The 23,529-nt window shown below is 34.3% G+C and overlaps 1 protein-coding gene and 1 long non-coding RNA gene across 2 annotated transcripts in view; both read left to right on the plus strand.

Moving 5' to 3' along the window:
* The first annotated feature begins 297 nt into the window (after positions 1 to 297).
* Positions 298 to 23,529, plus strand: part of LOC120117508 — a 29,568-nt gene continuing 6,336 nt past the window's right edge. The window contains exon 1 of the long non-coding RNA XR_005515654.1: positions 298 to 715. This is a non-coding gene — a long non-coding RNA (uncharacterized LOC120117508). The remainder of the gene's footprint in view (positions 716 to 23,529) is intronic.
* Positions 932 to 9,245, plus strand: LOC120117504 (histone-lysine N-methyltransferase ATX4-like). The gene is made up of 23 exons (XM_039137776.1): positions 932 to 1,858; positions 1,952 to 2,007; positions 2,091 to 2,301; positions 2,701 to 2,829; positions 2,927 to 2,995; positions 3,097 to 3,165; positions 3,273 to 3,364; positions 3,532 to 3,624; positions 4,025 to 4,160; positions 4,520 to 4,625; positions 4,738 to 4,837; positions 5,246 to 5,370; positions 5,538 to 5,683; positions 6,212 to 6,316; positions 6,852 to 6,916; positions 7,015 to 7,228; positions 7,574 to 7,660; positions 7,796 to 7,852; positions 7,937 to 8,026; positions 8,239 to 8,325; positions 8,546 to 8,620; positions 8,714 to 8,814; positions 8,921 to 9,245. Exons 1-23 carry the CDS (start codon positions 932 to 934, stop codon positions 9,009 to 9,011), a joined length of 3,231 nt encoding a protein of 1,076 aa, XP_038993707.1. The 3' UTR covers positions 9,012 to 9,245.

The following is a 23,529-nucleotide window of genomic DNA, read 5'->3' on the forward strand; positions in this document are numbered from 1 at the left end:
GGTGGAAGTCTAGAACTACAAATTTGACACTAACTAAAAACCCAAATCTAAAAATAGTTTCCAAGTTTCTTGGAATCATCATCCCTTTGTGCTGAGAAAATCAAAGGGAAAAAAATGCTTTGAACTTTTTGATGTTACTTCTTGTTATAGCCATAACCAGATTGGTGAGTGAGTAATACGAATCGAAAGGAAGAAGAAAATCGAACCCATCAAACATTATAAGCAAAGGCCTGAGGCACAAGTTATCTATTCCCCCCTCCACATTGTAAGAAAAATCACCCAACCCACATATTCACGAGCTCAATACAATAACACAAATATTACTGCTCTTTTTTTCTCTTTCTCTTCGGCCTTTGCTTTCGCAAGCTATAACGCCGACCCTTTTCTTTTTCCCCCTTCTCTCTCTTTCTACTCTTTCAAAACAACGAAATTCCCAGAAAGTCTTTCAATCTCGTCACCGTCGTCAATGGGAAAAACAAAGCTTCGATTACGTTTGTAATTCAGGCATTCGTAGGAAATTTTCTGGTTTCGGGTGTTTGACCTTTTTTTTAATTATGTTTTGGGAAATTTAATTCATTGTTATAGTATTATCTTTCCTTCTCTATGCTCTGAAACAGTTTTAGAGTGAGAAAGCTCAATCTGAAACGAATCTCTGTTCCATTACATTCAATCCACCCAACCCAAATTTTTTCTTCTTCTTCTCCGATTTGTCATCGTTCTCTCTTTGGTTCCTCTGTTTGTATCCAGAGAAGGAAAACCCGGAGAAAGTATAAGTGCTGGTCCAATTTCCTTTTTTTTTGGTGGGTAATTGGGTTTGCAATTAGGGTTTATGGGTGTTTTGGGAATTGGGTTTCCACTTTAAGATCGATGTTGATTTGAACTTTTCCCCCACTTTATGTCGATTAGGAGGGATTGATTAATTAGAGCAGATATGATAATTAAGCGCAACCTCAAATCGCAAATGCCGAGTCTGAAACGGTGCAAACTCGGCGATTCAGTAGGTGAAGACGAAGATAACTTGGGTAGAACTCGCAAGAAGCGGAAAATCAATGACTATTATCCTCTGGCTCTTCTCGGGGAGATCGCCACCGGCATAATTCCGTTCGGCCTCCATCATATCATTGCTTCTGAGGCTGAAAAAGGTTTCTCGGCTTCATGGTGCGCCGATCTCTCGTACTCCCCTGATGAAGTTGAATCCAAATCCAAGGGCTTAGATTCATCCAATGCCAAGAACCGTACTGTGGAGATTGCTCGGCCACCACTTGTGAGGACCTCCAGAGGGAGAGTTCAGGTACTTCCTTCGCGATTCAATGATTCTGTAATTGAGAATTGGAAGAAAGAGAGTAAAACTAACTTGCCCGATTGTAGTTTAGATGATGGTGGTGATGATGAGGATTATAATTTTGAATGTAAAAGGGATAAATCTAGTTTTAAGAAACCTAAGAATTGTAAGCAGAACATGAAAAATTGGCGAAGTGAAGAGAAGAATGGTTATAAAGGGAAAAAGTATACTACATTGTGTGAGGAAGGTGAAGGAGAAACAGGGTATGGTAAGACTTTGTTACGTGAGCAATTCATCAAGGAGAATGAGAAGTATGTCAATGGGGTTGACATTGTTGATTCAACAACAGCGAAGCAGGCTTCACTTGAGAACGGTTGGAGGAAAGATGGGTTGTATGGGCCGGAGGACTTTTATGCAGGGGATATAGTGTGGGCAAGGCCAGGGAAGAGGGAGCCATTTTGGCCTGCTATTGTTATCGATCCAATGACTCAAGCGCCTGAGCTGGTTTTGAGGTCTTGTATACCTGAGGCAGCTTGTGTGATGTTCTTCGGACATTCTGGGAATGAGGTCCAAAGGGTATGGTTAATTTCTTTATCGAATTTATGTTTGTGAACTTGTTTGTTGTGCGATGGATTTAGTCATTAATTATGTTACTTTGATTATGGACAGGATTATTCCTGGGTTCGGCGGGGCATGATTTTCCCATTCATGGACTTTCTAGACAGGTGTGTTGTTTGTTTTGTTCAACAGCTAAATGAACTTTCATTCTATAAATGTTATGAGCTTACGTATTCTTCTTTATGTATAGGTTCCACGAGCAGCCAGAATTGCACAGGTGCAAGCCTAGCGATTTCCAGTTGGCAATGGAAGAGGCTTTTCTAGCAGAACAGGGTTTTACGGAGAAGTTGATACAGGATATAAACATCGCAGCTGGAAATACAACTTACGAAGAATCTGTTCTTAGATGGGTTCAGGAGGCTGGTCCAAACCAGGATCATGATTATCACCTTCCTAATCAGGCAAGTTGCTGTAGAATCCACCATATTGTTCACTCCTCTTTTGTTTCTTTGGATACATGTTTATCGAATTTTCAAGTCTTATCCTACCCCCAAATTTACAAGTTGCTGTAGAATCCACCATCTTGTTCACTCGCTAGCTGGGACATAGGTTATTTTACTTTTTGTCCTTGTGGAATCTATTTGTCTTATCTTTACTGTAACCTGAGTTCTCTTTCTTCTTCTGGGGAGGGAGGGCAGGGGATTAGAAAGAATATGAGCCTTCGATGCTTTAGAGAGATTTTGAGCTTTAAATGTTTTGCCTGGATTGTGTACGAGAGCATTTTCCATATCCTTTTTATATGCATATCCAAAATAATTGGAACACAAAGGTTAATGTTCCCGATTTAAATGTATTTGCAGGGCTTCTTTGGGAAATATAAGGACTCAAGACCATGTGAAGGCTGTGGCATGAACCTCCCATTTAAAATGGGAAACAAAATGAAAGCATCTGCTCCTGAAGGCCAATTTTTGTGTAAAACATGTGCTAGGGTCTGTAGCAATGTCTTTTCTGTATCTTAAATTATGATTACAATGTTTTATGTTTTTGTTACTTTTCATAACCACATGCTTTTTTTTATTATTGCAGTTAACTAAATCAAAACACTATTGTGGCATCTGTAAGAGGATTTGGAATCATTCAGATAGTGGAAGTTGGGTGAGGCGACCTAGAAACTTTGGCTTTGATTTGCTTTCTTTCTGCTAAGGTGCACTTTTTTTTCTTACTAATTTATTGCTTCATTATATACACTGAGTCAGGTGCGATGTGACGATTGTAAAGTTTGGGTGCATGCAGAGTGTGACAAAATTCCCAGCCATCATTTTAAGGTCAGTGTCATCTTGTCCATCTCTATTCATTATTTTGTTCTACCTTCTAATGAAGCCAATGATTCAAATTTTGGATTTCCCTGATCAAATCCTATTTGCTTCTCCAGTCTCTGGGGGCCACTGACTATTACTGTCCTACTTGCAAGGCAAAGTTTAACTTTGAATTATCAGATTCAGAGAAGTGGCGGCCAAAAATTAAGTATGTTCTATTCTGAAATTGATATTTTTGTCTGTCAATGTGTATATTATGATTTATCTTGTTTACAAAACATATCTATGTATGAGAAAATTATTCAAGTAATTCTTCTGGCTGATCCTTTATTCTTCACTTCACTGTTTCTAATGCTTGTAAAACGTTTTATGCAGATCAAAAACTAACAACAGTGAACTAGTTTTGCCTAAGAAGGTTACTGTTCTCTGCTGTGGTGTTGAAGGCTTATATTACCCAAGCCTCCACTTGTAAGGAATTTTTTTTATTAGTGAATAAATTTCTTTTTCTTTTTCCAATTGAAACTTCTTAAAACATCTTCACTTCTTCAGTGTTTTTTGACTTCTATGTCTGTTTTCCACATTGTCCAGTGAGCATATAAGTTGGTAGAAATTTATTTTTCCATTCAAGAAAATTTGAGGCTACTTCATGTAAAATTTGCATCTGCTAAATAAGTAACATTGCTGTCTTCTTGCTGGGATTTATCTAAATCTATCTAAAAAAAGAACTTTAATTTTCTCTAAAGACAAATAATCTTAAAGTGCCTTCAGTGAATTATATTTCAGTGGCATAACTTGTCTCATCTGGGAAAAAGAATTTACCTTTCTGTATTTTGACTGAATCTATTCATTATGATTTTGTCTATTCCAGAGTTGTTTGCAAATGCGGGTCCTGTGGGTGTGAGAAGCAAGCAATTAGTGAGTGGGAAAGACACACTGGTTCGAGAGAACGAAATTGGAGGATTAGTGTGAAGGTGAAAGGCTCCTTGCTGCCATTAGAACAATGGGTTTGTACAACTTTTGGACCTTTCTCTTTTCAGTACTATATTTCTTATCTCTGCTCATAGTTTGTCTTTGAATGTAAAAGATAGAGTTATGTTAAAAAAACATGTAGAATATGGCATGCTTTTCTGTTTAAGTGTTTCCCATCTTCCTTTTCCTAATTGATTGACTTTAAGTTGAACTTTAGCATGGAGGGGGAGTATGTGAACCAAGTTCTTAAACCCTTGTATCTGTTTTCCCACTCTTTATATTAGTGAAGGATTCAACTTCTCAGAAGATACGTCATTACTACCTTTTATTATCCATTTTGGCCTTGTTTTGCTTCTAAGGATTTTTTTCACTTGGTTCATGTCTAACCTTGCAGATGCTTCAGTTAGCAGAGTACCATGCAAATGCTACCACCTCTACCAAACCTCCTAAACGACCACCCATACGAGAGAGGAAGCAGAAGTTGATTGTTTTTTTGCAGGGTATTCTTCTAGGCATCAGATTAGCAATTTCATGATTGTGGTTTTCTTTTCTGTTTTTTCCTTTTCCTCCATCACCTTTGGGTTATGCTAATTATCACATTTGTTGTGACAGAAAAATACGAACCAGTTCATGTGAAGTGGACAACCGAACGCTGTGCTGTATGTAGATGGGTCGAAGATTGGGACTACAATAAAATTATTATATGCAATAGGTAACTTTTGCAGTGTTTTCTTTTATGTAAAACTAGATGTTTGTATGGATCTATCATTGGATGCACTTTCATCCACTGTTGTATAAAAGCATTGAGTTTAAGTTGTCTTATTAACTGATACTTTTAAAGTCAACTTCTGGTTTTCAAATAACATTTATCGTTAAGGTAATTAAATTTTAAGTGTATAAGGATCTCTTTTTTTGCCACTTTTATATCTCCTTTGTATGGCCATGAGGGGTCTGCACTAGTTCTTTATTGTCCATTCTTTGCTTCATTGTTGGCAATGAATGTCATTTGATTCAAGAGTTATGAGCATGCTTGATAGGAAAAGCATGATTCCTTTGTTGGTGATTAGACTAGAGAAAATCATATTTTTTTATGATGTTGGTCTTTTTTTTTTTCAATCAGATGTCAAATTGCTGTGCATCAAGAATGTTATGGAGCAAGAAATGTTAGGGATTTCACTTCATGGGTTTGTAAAGCTTGTGAAACACCTGAAATTACACGAGAATGTTGCCTTTGTCCCGTAAAAGGTATAGTCAGTTAATAATCTCTATTTCTTCTTGTGTGGTTAACGCTTGTTCTTTGATCATCTCACTATGGGCCGTATATTTGCAATCTGGAAGTTAGTTTCCACATCTGTAATTATTCAGTTCAGTTTATTTTTTATGGTAACTTACATGGTTTCCCCCCACTTCAGGAGGTGCTTTGAAGCCAACTGATGTTGAGACATTGTGGGTTCATGTTACTTGTGCTTGGTTTCAACCTGAAGTATCTTTTGCAAGTGATGAAAAGATGGAACCTGCTCTTGGAATCTTGAGTATACCATCAAATTCCTTTGTGAAGGTAGAATTGCTGTTTTAGTCATCACTCAATCGTGAAGAGCTCTCCAGTCCTTGTAATCATGAAAATTTTATGATATATCATTTCCTTAACTAAGATTATAAGTAACACTGGATTCATGTTATTTTTGAGTGTCTGAGGCCACTCATCTGCACATCATTTAACAATTCTTGTGGTGGACAATGGCTGCTGCATTGTGAGAAACTCAAGTCTCTCTTGTCATGGAGAAATCATTGTTGATGCTCGATTAAATAGTCACCAGAATGTAACTTGGGGTTTTCCTTTTGGCACAGATATTTAGAAGTTTAACCGATTGAGTCAATAATATTAGTAGCATGTTCTTTAATGAAATGACTAGTTCCTACAATGTTATCTTTGGGATAATAATTCTGCTAAAATATCCAAACTTCTATTTGTATTTGTGCTAATTGTGGTTCTGCTTTGTGTTTTTGGGCCTGAAGATGGCTTTATAGCTGGTTCCTATTGGTTATATTTATGCTTATAATTGTGGCTTGTTTACATGAACTACAGATTTGTGTTATTTGCAAGCAAATTCATGGTTCTTGCACACAGTGCTGTAAGTGTTCAACATATTACCATGCCATGTGTGCTTCAAGAGCAGGTTACCGCATGGAGGTAATTTACTTTTAGCTAATCTTTCTACCTAATGCTTGCATCGCCATTTTGTATAACCAACATAAGATTCTCCCTCTCGGGCATCTACCTTTAATTTCCTTTTAATGATACGACATCATTCAATTAGGTAAATATGAATAGATACTAAATTTTAGAATTTGATACTTAATCAATTCTTTACCTAAATGAGAGTGAAGCATGACTACAGTTTTGAAGAGTGCAGTTGAGCATAGGAAAATGATAGGCTGTGTACCCTATGCTAATGAAGCTCTTTAGTTTATTTGCACCTTTATGGGATACATCCAATCACGTTAGAATTTAGAATGTTATAACATGGCTGGGGAATAACTAATAAACCTCAAGAGAGACTTGGAAATCTTCTAAAATATTATGTGAGTTCCATATATAGGCATGTTAAATGCTCCGCAAAAGTACTATACTAATTTTGGTATACTTTGGATTTTACATGCCAAGGATCATCCAGTTGATCTCTTACTACCACTTAATTGCTTTATCTGTTCTGTTTAAATTGCAGTTGCATTGCTTGGAGAAAAATGGCAGACAAATGACAAAAATGGTGTCATATTGTGCTTATCATCGGTATGCTTTAATTATATCTGCTGTATTTCTCTTTCTGAGTGATTTCATATGTGCTAATCTTCGGTTCTTGTCTTGATTCCTATTTCAATTTTGTGCAGCGCTCCAAATCCAGACACTGTTTTAATCATACAAACCCCTCTAGGGGTCTTCTCTGCCAAAACCCTTGGTCAAAAGAAGAAGAAGAGTGGGTCAAGGCTAATTTCATCAAGCAGACTGAAAATTGAAGAGGCTCCAACTGTGGAAACTACCGAGGTTGAGCCATTTTCTGCTGCTAGGTGCCGGGTCTTCAAAAGATCAAACAATAATAGAAAGGTAAGCTTACATGAAAGTCTCAAATGTTCGCACATATTCTGTCAGGGTATAAATTCATTCCTGGTATAAGTTTTTGCCAGATGTTTCTTGGCTCCTTTTCCTTTTCCCAGTGAGATGAGCTGAAAATCTGTTGGTTTATGAGTTAAAAACTTTAAAGCTGCATTCTGATTTTAATGTAAAGGGGAAGGGGGAAGGAAAGAAGAGCATCGGATTTGGCTTCCTTTCCTTGTCAATTCTTTTCCTTCATGTTGCTTTATCTTTTCTTTTCTGAATCACGAGAAAACGATTTAAGCCTCTGTCTCTCCAATTTATTTAGTCTCAGTAATATTTTGTTTCTTTACCTAGAGAACTGAAGATGAAGCCATGCCCCACCGGTTAATAAGACCTTGCCATCATCCTTTAAGCACTATACAGAGTCTGAATGCATTCAGAGTAAATTACTCTCCTTTCTACAATCTATGGTTTTGTTCACGTTCCCCCCCCCCCTTTTCTGAATTTGAATTCCAATAGAAAGAAATCCTTTTTTGTTTTTTTGCATCCATGATTGATTTTGTTCAATCTAAACAGATAGTAGAGGAGCCTAAAGATTTTTCATCTTTCAAAGAACGACTCCAGCACTTACAGGCAAATCTCCATCCTTTTTCCCTTTTGAGAACTTAATTTTCTTATCAGTTTGCTAAACGATATATACGTACATAACAAATGCAGAGAACCGAACATGACCGAGTTTGCTTTGGTAGATCTGGAATACATGGGTGGGGCCTCTTTGCCCGAAAAAACATTCAAGAAGGAGATATGGTATTATTTTTGTTTAACTTTAAGTTCTTTCGGGTTTAGAATACTATTTTCTCGAATTACACCTTGAACAGGAATGTTGGACGAACTTGGTATATGGCATGGACACTTTGCAAACTTTGTTTTTCTGAATGATTGGAATATCAACTTTTTCTGATTCACCGACAACTCGAATAAGTTTTTACATGGGGTGAGAAGCTTTTGTTCGTCTTCAGGTTCTTGAATACCGCGGGGAACAAGTGAGGGGAAGTATTGCTGATCTAAGAGAAGCACGCTACCGATTAGAAGGAAAAGACTGTTATGTAAGTGATTTATTTCCTTTAAGTCATTTAAATTTGCCAATGTTTAGATTGATCAGAACTGTTCAAGCCATTGTATTTTGAAGCATTTGAAAGTGCCACTTCTTTCAGTCCTTGCATGTTCCATTTCGTTCCCTCTCTCTCCCTCTATTCTTTATCTTTTTGCATACATGATTTTCTCGAGTTGAGACTGAAATGCGGTAGCAACATATTATGGCTGCAGCTGTTCAAGATCAGTGAAGAAGTCGTGGTGGATGCCACCGACAAAGGGAACATAGCGCGCTTAATCAATCATTCGGTAAGCAAGCATCTTGTTGCGAGAGAAATTATGATGGGACTCACCGGGTTGAATATCTCTTATAATTGATGTTTTGTTCTTGGTCTCATGCAGTGCATGCCCAACTGTTATGCGAGGATTATGAGCGTCGCGGATGATGAGAGTAGGATTGTTCTTATTGCCAAGACTAACGTGGCTGCTGGAGATGAGCTAACGTACTTATCTCTCTCTCTCTCTCTCGTTGCCTCTCCATCTCTCTTGCTCTCTGTTAGTGATTGTTGGTTAATTTCGTAATGCTTTGTTTTGATGATCGGTTGCCAGGTACGATTACTTGTTTGATCCCGATGAGCCAGATGAATTCAAAGTTCCGTGTTTATGTAAAGCTCCAAATTGTCGGCAATTCATGAATTAGGAATTATACAAAAGAGCATAGCCATTGCTTCTCTGCAAGGACGGTGACCAACCCAATTGCCCTATGCAAGAGGTGGAATCTCATAGTCGATCTATACACCCTGATTTGTATTTTTTCCCCAGAAAAGAAATGAAAATGCATCTTCCCTCCCTTTTCTTCTTTTACGACAAATTTGATGGTTAATAAAATGATTAGGATTTCCCAGTTGCTCTTGGAGCATTCGTGTATATCTGTTAACAATCACCGTTCGTGATCTTACTTGAATGCTGACCCATTCTGTCTAAACATATTTAAACACTTCGGATTTAACAAAAGTCAAGCAAGTACTATCTATTAGAATTTAATTTTTAGAGTAGTTAAGCAAAGAGAATAACTGTCTGATATTTTTAAAATATATAGTCTAAATTTCAAAGGTCAAAAATTAAGAAGACCGAAAGCAAAATTAGACCGAAACAAAATTAATAAAGTCAAACAAAAGCCAAAATCATACGGGAGAATATTGGATAAGCGACATATGTCAACCAATCACAAGCAAAGAAACAGGAGAACTGAGAAAGGATGACGTGGCGAGCAGCAAGATCGAGAACCGGAAATAATGTAAAACAATTTAGGGTAAAATATACTAGAGGACATTGAACTATGTAAAAAAATCTCTCTAGTTAGTAACCTTTCAAATATTATAAAATAATCATTAAACTTCCTAAATAATTACAAAAATAATCCCTGTAACGTTAAAATAGATATAAATGTTTATAATTTTAAAAATAATTTTAAAAATAATTTTATAATATATAGATGAGTTTAAAGATCATATTATTTTAGTTTGATAAATGATAATGGCTATCTTATAATATTTAAAAGATTACTTATTAATAAGATCATTTTTACATAGTTTACTGGTCTATAATGTTTTTTACCCAAAGAATAACCTGATAGAAAAGACAAACAAAAAAGGGAGTACGAAGACGGCAAGGAAGGCGTAGATATTTGGTGACATGAGCAGAACTCATAGTGTAATACCCAAATTTTGTCTAGGGACCAAAATTGTAATATTACCCATTTGTAATTTGGTGTGGCTATAAAAGCCAATCAAAATGGGACTCCGTTTTTTATAAACCAGAATGAAAGCAAATAGAAAACCAGAGAGAACACTGTGCGACTCTCTCTCCTTCACGTTTATATATATATATTTTTTTATTTTTTTAATTCCATTTCTCTTGCTGTGTAGGGTTCTCGTCGGGGAAAATCACCTTTAAGCCCCTGTATTTTAGTTTTTTTACACTCTGATCGCTTATTTTTATTTATTTTGAATATGCATGTGATTTTATTAACTTTTAAATTGGTCACTATTCTGCTATGTTATTTATTTCAAGTTAACTACTAACTTTTATTTTATTGCATATTAACCACTAACTTTTATTTTATTGCATTCTTTTTATTTATTTATTTATTGTTTCTAATATTCAATTCAACCTTGTGGTGACCCAATCCGGGGTATGATCCACATTATTATGATTCGGACTCTGCTAATTACTGAATTTTATTTTATTGCACTCTAACCATTGTTTATTTATTTATTTATTTATTGTTTCTAATATTCGATTCTACCTTGGGGTGACCCAACCCAGGGTATGTTCCACATTATTGTGGTTCAGACTCTGCTAACAATTTTATTTATTTTATGTTATTTTATTTGTATATATTTTGAATTATTCGATTCGACCTTGTGGTGACCCGATCCGAGATAAGACCCAAATTATTATGGTTCGGACTTTGCTTACCTCTAACTTTTCTAACAACTAACCTTTCTAACTGCTAATTAATAATTGCTAACCTTTTGTTTATTTATTTGTTTTATTTTATGTTCAAACCATGTACGACCTTCCAACGACCCGCCCCGGGGTATGACTCGTATTATTTACGGTACGGGATAAATAATAAAATTTGATACTAACATTTTTTATTGCATTTTATTTCTATTATTTAACTTTATGCACTTTTAAATTTATGTCTTTTTATTTTCTTTGTTTAATTTCAATCTTTACGTTTTACTTGCTTTAATATTCTAATCATTTATTTTGTCTCTTTATTTTTCAGTACTTTAATTTTATTCCTTTGATTATTGTGTTTTATTGTTTGTTTATTTTACTTTTATAATTTAATTTTTGCATAGTTAGATTTTGTTTCCTTACATTTTTATCATGTATGGATATTGTATATTTGTCTGTATTAGTTATGTATGTATATATTATTTTCTCTTTGGAATTGGTTTTGAATGATTGTACAAAATGTTTGTTTCATTCATTTTTAATGCCTTTTTACTCGAATATTTTCAAGAACACTTATTTGTAGAATGGGCGTGGAAAGCACTGTTTGGTCGAAGTAGTGAGATCCGATACGACATTCGAATGAAATGTGAACTTGAAATAAATCGAAGTTATTTTTTAAAGTGCTAATTAATTCGTTTTTATTCAAATGACACAATTCCTATTTTTTTAATAATTTATTTTATGCAATTACCGATAGTCAATTTATATTCGATTTGTGTTTTTGACAACACTGAGGAGGGGACATTTCTCGTGTAAAGGAGAAATAAATGGAATAGCCTTCCCATTAGAGGATGTGCAAATCCCGTTATTTTTTTCTCAAATTAAGGAATGTTTCCTAATAATTAATTCGAAGCAAATTAATTAAACTTCAATAAATGGATCATATTCTAACTTTATATTCGATTTATAATTTCCACTACCGTGATAATATATAAACGACTAAGAACCATTTTGGGCGCTGTGGCGGTGCTAATCCTTCCCCACTCGTAATGGACTCCCGAACCCGTTAAATTTGATTTTTGGTAAACGTAAACCAATTTTTGTCTTTTAAATTATTTTTTTGAATTCTTTAAAAGACGTTTTTAGGTATTCGACCTACCTAGCCCAAAGATCGATGGTGACTCCCATTCGATTTAATTCAAATTAATTCAAAATCGTCAATTTTTCAAATAAAGTCATAATTGTTTTTTTAAACTTAATTGTTTTTAAAAAATGGTTATGACAGCTTGGCGACTCTACTAGGGACTTTTTTTAAAGAGTCGGACTGTAAGTCGCTTACACATTTTCGTAGTGGTGAAAATTATAAGTTTGAGTCTATAATTAGCTTATGATCTATTTATTGAAGTTTTTCTAATTTCTTTTTTAAATTGTCATACTAATGCTTTAATTCATGTTTTCAGTTGTCTTAAAGTTTCCGCCAAGACTTTTCCGTTTGTTTTTTAGTCAAAGGTTTGTATGTTCCTCCTCACGCACATCACGTGCATTTGCATGATATAAGCTCTAGACCCGAGCTTCATTCCAAGTAAGTAGGGGTGAATGTTTGACTCTCGTAAGAATTTATTATTCGCATGAGTTTTAGCAAATAATCCCTGGGATACACATGCCTTATACCTTCGTAGGGATTTATTCCTCGTATGGGTATAAGGAAGCGAATCTCCTTGAATTGAACTCGATCCGTTTACGCCTATAATGGGTTAGGAATGAGGGTTTGATAAGGGGGCACCGACATCAAGGACAATTCGAGTACATTTTCCTCATAGTGCCGAAACCATGCAAATAGTGAACCGTAGAATGCTCACCCTAGGTATAGTCATACTGAACCTCTGTCATTCAGTAAGTGCCAAAATAGGTGTACACGAAGGAGGAACGACTCTAAACCTTTACCTTTTACTTTAAGTTCGTAGAATATATATATATTTTTGAATAAAGGCATGCGAACTAGATATCATGCAGTTATGATCAATTTCTTGCAAATAAATAATTTTAGGTAGAAAGCATGTCCGGGTAGGATTATTATCTAATGAAAGCATGATCGGGTATATGTTATATTTAAATAACATCTTTTAATTCTATCGACTATTTTACATGTACTAACTCATTTCTTTTCTTTTTGGTGTCATTTTTCATCTTGTTTTTGCATTGCATCGTCATGACATAATGTGAAAGTGTTGATCCGCAAGGGGATATTCAAGTGAAAATTTTCACAAAGAGAGATAAAAGTTTTTTAATCAAGCAGTCACGTACACAAACATGCACCGAGGGCTAAAAGAAGTTCAGAGAGTAGAAGAATGAGACTTACTTGAAGATCGTGCAACATTCGAGACTGGAAAGATGATGCATTGATCCGAGGAGTAATCCAACAGTAGAGTCTTATCTACGATCATTTCATCGCTAGTCATCAAGGAGTGATGTGTGACTTCAGCACCGCACAGGGAATTAATAGAGTTAGATTACAGAGCGCTTGAGGGGCATCATTTTCAAGGATGAAGATCTGATACGAAGCACCGAGCCATTTCAGACTCGGCATCTAAGCGAAAGTATATCTGTAAAATGGAATATATTTTAATGTGAAGCCTTTTATCTCTGATGAAAATTATTCTATGATATTCATGTTGTGATCAATACTTTTTTGCATCTGCATTTTGCATATTTATATTCTGCACTGTATTTATTTAAACATTTTCACATGTATCATTCATGAACACATGAGGATTAATTCATGAAGAATTCGATTGAAGTGGTCCTGATCATGTGACACCACATTAAGAATAGAAGCAAGATTCGAACAATTAAAGGAAGAAGCTAAAATCAGTATAGTGGGAGCCTATTCAGTTGTTCGTAGGACTGAGCCTTATAGGAAGTTCCGAGAAAGATAGTCAATTTGATCCAATTCTAATGACATATAAGGAATTACTTCCAACGCTGTTTGAGAAAAATCTTGTGACTTCTGTCCAAGCCAAAAGAGTCCCCATATCCTGAGGGCTACGATGTTGATGCCATATGCATCTATCACATAGGAAGTTCAGGGCATCCCAATAAGAATGGTGGGGCATTGAAACTAAAGGTCCAAAATATGATTGATTTAGGGCATGGACAGTCGAAGAATGATGGGGCATTTTAATGATAATCAAGAAGAGATCTTTGCACATACCATGCATCTTTCTTGCAATTGCATTAAGAGTATCATTTTGTTTGAACTCGTTTTTGTTCTGTCTTTAATATTTGCTTAAATATTTTTAATATTTTAATGATTGAATTTATGCTACATTCTAAGGTTGAATAATTGAACAAGTTTTAATCTTGTAGTTCTTTGAATATCGAATGAATTACAAATTCTTTTTGTAACATCCTCAATACCGGGTTAGTGACTAAATTGTAAAATTTTAGAATTTGGTGATTAAAGTGGAAAAGTTGAAAAGTTCAATGATTTATATGGAGATATTTCCTGAAAGTTGTTAGTAAATATTAAAGGAGTCAAAGGGCAAATGAGTCATTGAACAAAGAAAATAATTAAATAATAATTAATGGGTATTATAATACCCATGTGGAGCATGATTGAAGAGATAAGTTTCCAAGCAGTTCTCTTCTTCATCTTCTTCTCTTCTCTATGTGAAAGCTCAAGCAAAAGGTAAGATTTCTTTGTTGTTGATTATTTGTTGAATTAAAGGTTGGGTTTTGATCATTAGATGATAACTAAGCTTAAGGAAAGCTTAAGTTATCTTAAAATAAAAAATGAAGAAGTTATGAAAGATTAAAGAAAATGGGTTTTTAAGTGAAATTTTGAATAAGAATGTTAAAATGAATTTGGAGGAGGAATTTGACTTGTCATCTATGAGAATAAGAAGTTAGAAGTGTTAGAATTAAGTTTGGATAATACGAAAAATTTGGTATGATTCTTAGCCTTAAGAAATTGAATGAAATATGGGAGATTATAAAGTGTTGGAATGATAGCATTAATTAAAGTTGTTATAGATGAGTTTAGTAGCATAATAAGGATTTTATACATGAAAATTTGGGTGAAGTATTGATGAATTTCGGGTGAAAATAGACTATTATGGATAAGTGGATCGATGCACTATGAATGGGCACCGATGCACTAAGACAATTTTGAAGATGCATCGATGCATTAAGGGGTGCATCGATTAATGGATATTTCGAAGTTATTTTGGGTACCGATGCACCCATAGTGCATCGATACACCCCTAAAGGAAAAATGAAATTTTGGTTCATTAAATTAGCCTAAGTTATTAATACCAAGTTATAAGGTTTAGGCTTTTGATAATTGTCTCAGAAATTATGTTTATATAGATTTTGAGCCTAAACAAGTTCCAGAACAATCAAAGAGTTAGGATCGAATCAAAGAAAGGCCAAGGTGAGTTCAATTTAATTTGTACTTAGGTTATTGAACAAACATTGGCTTGCGATGAGCCAGTGATGGAGTTATTGTGGTAAGAAGTGACTCCTAAAATGATATTCGATTTGTGATTGATATGATTCTTATGTGGCATGAGTGTATGTGATATATATATTATTGCATATGTTACATGAATTGTGTGAATACATATTAGTGTGATAAGCTATATAAACTGGTATAAATAGCGTTTGTGATTACATAAGTTATATGATATAAACATGTGATGTAATATAAGCTAACGAATTATATGATATGAGATAAGACAGACATATGATGTTATATGAGACATGTTCTGAAAAATAGGAGAAAAGGAATATGAGATATGTGAATGTGAATATATGTATACAAGACATGACATATGTGATTACATAAAAATATGAGAAATGATATAAGTTATATTATACAATCTATGTGATTACATGAACATATGATATATGTTACATGATATGAACCTATGTGATACATTTTATATGATATAAGATAAATGTTTACACATACATATGGTATGTGATAGAAGAAAAGAAATATGCGATTATAAGATCAATGATTACATGCATGTTATATGTGACAGAAAAGAAGAGATATGTGTTTATAAAAGAAACGATATGAATAAGTGATGTGAATATGTGAACTGTTATAAATGATAATGCCCATGTTATGTGATATGAGAGCTAGGGGTATAGTTGGCATGCTAAGAGTCGAGGGTTTACCTATGTTCTACGGAACATATGGACATAATTACCTATGTCTTTCGGGACATATGGACAGTATACCTATGTTCTAAGAAACATATGGACAGTTTACCTAGGTTCTTCGGGACCTATGAATAGTTGATGAGGTTCTTTATAACCTCTGGATAGGTCCTTCGGGACATTTATACGAGCTGTGGTGACAACATAGTGGTGCACAACCTCAATGTACTCACATACCTTAAGTTCTCAAAAGTATACATGGGCTAATATATGAGATTTAAAGATAATAAATAACTTGATATGATACTATGTGTGCTCTATTGTGAAATGATATGGATGCCCTATGGTGAGTATAGAAAGGTTCAACATATGTTTACATGATAAAAAGGAATTAGTGATAGTAATATGAGTACTGATAAGTATGTTAGTGATATATGTATATGTGTGCATTGGTTATAGTATTAATTGTTTATGCATTGATATGAGTTGAGTAATATCATAGTATTGTTCACAAATACGTATTTATTTCTTAAATTTTTATAATGAAGCATAATTTAATAGTGTTTATTGTATTTTCTTAATATAAGTTCAAATGTTTAGTTATTTTGTAAAGAAATTATTTTAAAAAGTCAATGTGACATCTCGAACTCGTATCCGGGTTGAGTACGGGTTGGGGTGTTACACTTTTAGTTCTTCAAGAATTATAGAGTTTTGACATATGACAAGATTAGACCTTTTTTATACCATCTAAAACCAGAAATAAAATATCTTGATTCTTTACCTGGAATAATTCATGGTCACTATCAAGACCAAATTTTGACATTACCTCTCTTTGAGACTTTGAAATATTGCCTTTATCTTTTTCGAGACACAAAAAGTCATACCTTTACCTTTCGTTGAGCCAATAAAGTCACACCACCGTCTTCTTAGACGCAAAATCAACATTTTTCTACCAATAAAACCTGAAGCCATTGAGTACAAGATGTTCACTTGAACATGAACCTTTCTACAATAAGACACAAGATGGATCATCTCAAATCAACTTCCTGAAAATGAGCCTGAACAATTGCGACATGCTAGAAGTAGGAAAGAAAAAGAAATTAATTCGAAATAATTCTATCATGCATTAATTACATGGTTTTCATGTGAAGAAATTAATCCTGAAAATCTATCCTCCTTGGGATACCTCTTCTGCAAGGACTTCTGTGTATGAAATGCTGAACGACTTTCTTTCATTATCCATTCACAAAAGGAGAAAATATATATCCTTTGTGTCCCAATTTGAGCCTGAATTAAATTTTTTTCTGATTCAACCCTAACCAAGGATCACCCTCCACACTATGGGGCAAGGTGAAGGGAATCTGCTTGCATAAGTGAAGACCATCAATCTAGATAAGATACCAAAAGGTGAATAAAATGAAAAGTACAAAGTTTAAATCAAAGCAAAGAGAAAAAAGCAAAGAAAAACAAAGAACAAAGAAAAAAAGGGGAAAAAAACGGATCAATCAAGATGAGTGATTGTTGAGCCTCAAACCATAAGATTGATCAAGTACAACCGGTTCAAAGATCCAGAACATATTCACCAGAATATCATGGAATATAAAGAAAATAAAAGACATACGAGCGGAATCAAATCGAGCAAGACAATATTGAAGGCATAAAAATGAATTGGTCATTGGTTCAATTACTCTCAATCACTTGTTTGAGCCTATTTATCCCTTTATTTCATAACCATGAACCATAGCCTACATTACGTGACTTAAAAGTCCCTTCTAATCATACATGGATTTCTAATTAGAAGAGACTATCTTCAAATCTCATCCCGCCCATCAGGATTAATCTTTTATTTACAAAAGGTTTTCTAAAATCTTTAATGCATGATAGAGAAAAATGACAAAGGGGGTTCAAGACGTAAATTTTGGATAATGTCTTGAAACCAAAGGAGGATTCGAGTTGAAAACCTGTAAAGGCGGCTCGAATATGAAGATTGTGCAGCTGTTGTGCAGGATGCGATCTCACAAATCCCTTAATAAGACATCGCACAACCCAAATGTGCTCATGAGAGCTGAGAGCCAGAGAACACTTCCAACAGATGAGCATAGAAGCTATTCCATCATATTAGTGAACATAAAAGAAATGAGAATGCCAAACTTTGACCAAAGATAATAACCCAAGACGCATTATCCTTTCCTTACTTAACCATACCTCAAAGATAACATTAGTCTTGACACTTGTCAAATAGCTATAATTTTTTGGAAAGATTAAAAGTGTAATTAATTCTTTGATATCCAGTGAACTCTTGTTTTATGATTTGTCTCAATTGTGAAACATAGAAAGGGGCAATATTTTTTCAAATTTTTTTATTAAACATTTTTCAAAATTCTTTTAATTGATATTTTTCCAATTTTTAAAATAAAAGAAGAAGAAAAATATTTTCAAACAAGACAATCTCTCTGGAGTAGATCTTGGTAGTCGACACATGGCTCTCAGACACAAAGCTCAAGCTTAGAATCAATACTAGAGCAATAAATGATAAATGTTGAGGCATTTTTGAAGGCCCATATTTTCCAAGAATATAAGATCATTGAATTAAGCATACATGTATTTCAATAAGGTAGAAAGGCATGAAGATTGAAAATGGCAAATCATGGAAAGTAGAGCTCACTATAAATGACTATTTTGTCCATTTTCACAACATACAGTTGCATTATTCTAGTGATTTCCCATGTATTAATGTTGGTAAGCAAAAGCGTCCTACTTATATCCCCACCGATCTTTGCTCTTTGGTGTCCTTACAATTCTATACTAAAGCTCTGAACGCCATACAAAAAGATGCCCTGGTTGAAAAATCTAGATAGAAGCCACAAGAAAGGATGAATAAGTTTCCAAATGTTTTACGAACCAGTAACTACGGCGTTGAACCAATGTTGCGATCATGTGGTGTTTCCATAAATCCTAATTTCACCCTAGATGAAGATTGTCTTCTACAACCCCGAGGTTAAAGGTGAGGAATGGTGAAGATTTCTCTCCACCAAATAGGAGTTGGAATTTTAACAACGACTAGTGGAGCCAACTAAAATTGAAAGACGGGTTATTGTTAACTTCTCGGCATGATGTAATAAATAGCCTTATCCAAAATCTAATTGGATATGGAGACATTAAAGGAATTCTGATAGACCCTCTATTTGATGTGTTTCAAGAGCCGAATCAGAACAGACAATACTATCTTGTTGATAGAATTTGAAGAAATGATCAAGGAAACTCAACCTAAACTTCCTGAATCTGCACAGTTCCTCTTTTTTGTTTTAATTGATAAGAAAATTCTGATGTCTATGAGTCTTTCCAAGTTTGGCATTGTCACACAGGTGTATGGCTCCAACTAGGGTCAATGATAAGCACCTTATGAATTTGCTTCTAAAAATAAATGCAAAGCTTAGAGGACTGAATTCGATGTTAGCAATTGAGCCTACACCTTCAATTCCAGTTGTTTCTAAGGTTCCAACTATCATCCTTGGCATAGATGGGTCTTCTGGTTCTCCGGGGAAGTATGATATTCCATTAATTGTTGCGGTGGTCAGCTCCAGGCAGTGGCATTTGATTTCCCGCTACAAGGCAGCAGCTGTGCGTACACAATCTCTGAAGCTTTAAATGATATATTCTCTTTTCAAACAAAGAATGAAAGCTCTATCAAATTTCTACACAAATTCAGGCAGAGAAAGCCAATTTCTTTAGGGCAAAATTTGACGGGGCAAGAAAAACAAATTGTTACGGGTCAAAGTTTGCAAGAGTACACCCTGATGGAAATTAAAGACAACCGAGTTAGAAAGAGAATGAAAATTGCTCGTGCACCCATTCTTGACTATTGATCAAGAAAACATGCATCAACATAAACATACATGTTACATGAAATTGCATCTTTGCATCATACATTCATCATACATTGCAGTAAAAATGGGTTTTCCCTTTTTATAAGGATGTTTTTATAATTTCTTTTGAGAAACTAATTTCATATTTCTCAATATTGTTCGTCTAAAAGACATCAATCTAGTCTTTCTTAATATTGTTTTTCCTGAGATCTTTATTTCATTTTCTCTCAAAGGCCATTTTTTCCTCTCAAGAGGACATCATCTAATTTTCTCTTTCTCAATGTCATTTTCTCCTCTCACGAGGACAAATTCAAAAAGGTATTTTTTTTATCAAAATATTCATCAAATCAAATACATGAAATAAACTTCATCATGACACCCATAAAACATTCAAGATAATCATTCATAAATGTATAATTTTTTTATTGATCTTTTAGGAAATAAAAGTTTGGTGATGACCAGATGTCCTTAACATAAAGGAACAATGTCATCCATAGATTTGACATCCAGGAGTGAACGATCATGTAACATCCCAAACTACGGGTTAGTGACCAAATTGTAAAATTTTAGAATTTGGGGATTAAAGTGGAAAAGTTGAAAAGTTTAATGATTTATTTGAAAGTATTTCCTGAAGGGTTATTAGCAATTATTGAAAGAGTCAAAGGGCAAATATGTCATTGAACAAGAAAAATAATTAAATAATAATTGGTAGGTATTATAATACCCATGTGATGCATGTGTGAAGAGAGAAGTTTCCAGACTTATCTTCTTCATCTTCTTCTCTTCTTCAACGTGAAGTCCCAAGCCCAAGATATTGAGCCTAAACAAATTCCGGAACAATCAAAGAATTAAGATCAAGTCAAAGCAAGCAAGGCTAAAGTGAGTGCAGTTTTAATTGTATTTATATTATTGAACGAACATTGGCTTGCAATGAGCCAGTGATGGAGTTACTATGGTAAGAAGTGACTCCTAAAATGTTATTTGATTTGTGATTCTTATATATGCATGAATACATGAAAATGGGTATAGTATTTTATATGTGACATGATATACATGCTTACATGAATATGCAATATGTATTATATGTTATATGAAATGACATAGATGTTTACACATACATGTGGTATGTGACAGAAGAAAAGGTATATGTGATCACAAGAGAAATAACATGAATACATGAGCATATGAAACATAAAAATAAATGCCCATGGTATATGATACGAGAGCGATAGGTATAATTGGCATGCTAAGAGTCGAGGGTTTACCTATGTCTTTCGGGACATATGGACAGGATTACCTATGTTCTAAGGAACATATGGACAGTTTACCTAGGTACTCCGGGACCTATGGATAGTTTTCGAGGTTCTTTATGACCTTTGGATAGGTCTTTCGGGACATTTATACGAGCTATGGTGATAGCATAGTGATGCACAACCTCAATGTACTCAAATACCTTAAGTTCTCAGTAATGTACATGGGCTTACAAAAGGTATAAAAAGTGTTTGCATTATTACATGTTATCATGTTATTATTATTATTTACATGGAATTATATATATGACATGATTGAATAAGTAGATGATATTTTCATTTGTATATGAAATGCATTATTATTATTATATGTTATGCCTCACTAAGTCTATGACTTAGCGTGTAAGTGTTTTACACGTAGGAACCGAAAAGCAGAGAGATACATTATAAGCTTAGCAGAACAACATAACTCCACTTGAAGGTCAGATCAAAAGTAGGTTAAATAGTATGTCTTATTATGTGAAAATATGTTGGCATGTAAACAAAGTCGATAAATTAAGTATTTATGCTCTGATCAAGTTTTGTAATGTTTTAAATATATTTATGTAAATATAAATGCATAGTAATGAACGGTTACATTTTTACGAGTTTTATGTACATTTTACGAAAATCACTATAGCAGTGTATCGATGCACAATTTGTATTCAAAATTTTTGTGCATCGATGCACTGTTCATGGTATTATTCATTACTGTTCACGGTATTGTTCATACCATATAGTATTGTTCATACAATATAATATTGTTCATAAATACGTTTTTACCTTAAATTTTTATAATGAATCATAATTTAATAGTATATTATTGTATTTTCTTAATATGAGTTTAATTTTGATATTTTATAAGAATATTGTTTTAAAAAGTATATGTGACATCTCGGACCCGTATTCGGTTCGGGTACGGGTTGGGGTGTTACAGATCAGATCTTCTAAAGGCAGCTAGATCTCCTCAACATGTAGGAACGGACTGTCTGTCGCCTTTGAGTTTGTTTCTCTTGAAACAAATTTTGTCTCTCTTGAGAGATTTTCTCTTGAAACATAAACCTTTGAGATTGTTTCTCTTGAAACAAATTGTGTCTCGCTTGAGATAGTTTCTCTTGAAACATAAACCTTTGAGATTGTTTCTCTTGAAATAAATGTTGTCTCGCTTGAGACATTTGCTCTTGAAATATTAACATTTGAGATTATTATTCTTGAAATAAATTTTGTCTCATTTCAGAAAGTTTCTCTTGAAACATAAACCTTTGAGATTGTTTCTCTCGAAACAAAGTTTTGTCTCGCTTGAGACAGTTTCTCTTGAAACATAAACCTTTGAGATTGTTTCTCTCAAAATAAAGTTTTGTCCCTTTTGAGACAGTTTCTTTTGAAACATAAACCTTTGAGATTGTATCTCTTGAAACAAATTTTGTCTCGTTTGAGACAACTTCTCTTGAAACATAAACCTTTAAGATTGTTTCTCTTGAAACAAATTTCGTCTCGCTTGAGACAATTTTCCCTTGAAACACAAATTCTAAAATGTTTCACTCGAAACAAAATTTTATCTCACCTAAGATAGTTTCTCTTGAAACAAATTTCTTTCCACTCATTGATTTTCATTCAAATATTTAACATGAATTCAACATTGGCAAAGATTTTATTCCATAATTCCATGTTGGAAAAGAAAATTTCATTTCAAGCCAATCATTGGCAACCGACTAGATCTCCTTAACATTAAGGAGCAGTGTCAACCTTAGACAATCAGACTTCCTCATCACGTAGGAACCGTGTTGTCTTCAAGTTATCCCTATAGATGGTTTGACGTATTCATCACGTAGGAACAATGTCATCCACCCACCAGATCTCCTCAACACGTAGGAATAGTGTCATCCTCAGGCAATCAGACTTCCTCATCACGTAGGAATCGTGTAGTCTCCAAAGTATCCCTAAAGACGGCTAGACATCCTCATCACGTAAGAACAATGTCTTCCACCTACCAGATCTCCTCAACACGTAGAAGCATCGTCATCCTCAGATAACCAGACTTCCTAATCACGTAGGAACCATGTTGCCTCCAAATTATCCCTAAAGATGGCTAGTGTAATACCCCAAATATCGGGTTGGTGACTCTAATGAAAGGATTTAAAATTTTGGTGGGATAAATTGAGTAAATTGATAAGTATAGGGAATGATTTAGGAAGTTGTGTTTAAGATTAAATATTAAGAATGGAAGAATCGATGGGCAATTTAGTTCTTTAGAATGAATAAATTTAAAATTCATTTAAATAGGGTTATTTAATAAAAGTGAATAGGAAATAGGGGATAAGTTTGAAGTGGTTCTCTTCTTCTTCACCGTCTTATTCACGTCCCATGCCTCCCCCATAGTAAAGGTAAGGTTTCATCTAGTTAGTTTTTCCTTTTGGTTTTAGGTTGG

This window comes from Hibiscus syriacus, unplaced genomic scaffold (genome assembly GCF_006381635.1).
Source record: "Hibiscus syriacus cultivar Baekdansim isolate YM2019G1 unplaced genomic scaffold, ASM638163v2 tig00000916_pilon, whole genome shotgun sequence".
NCBI classification, from domain to species: Eukaryota; Viridiplantae; Streptophyta; class Magnoliopsida; order Malvales; family Malvaceae; genus Hibiscus; species Hibiscus syriacus.

Coding starts and splice junctions, on each gene's coding strand:
- LOC120117504 (XM_039137776.1), top strand. CDS start 932: ATGATAATTAAGCGCAACCTCAAATCGCAAATGCCGAGTCTGAAACGG. Junction 2,996..3,096: donor ATTCAGATAGTGGAAGTTGG/GTGAGGCGACCT, acceptor ACACTGAGTCAG/GTGCGATGTGACGATTGTAA. Junction 7,853..7,936: donor AACGACTCCAGCACTTACAG/GCAAATCTCCAT, acceptor TAACAAATGCAG/AGAACCGAACATGACCGAGT.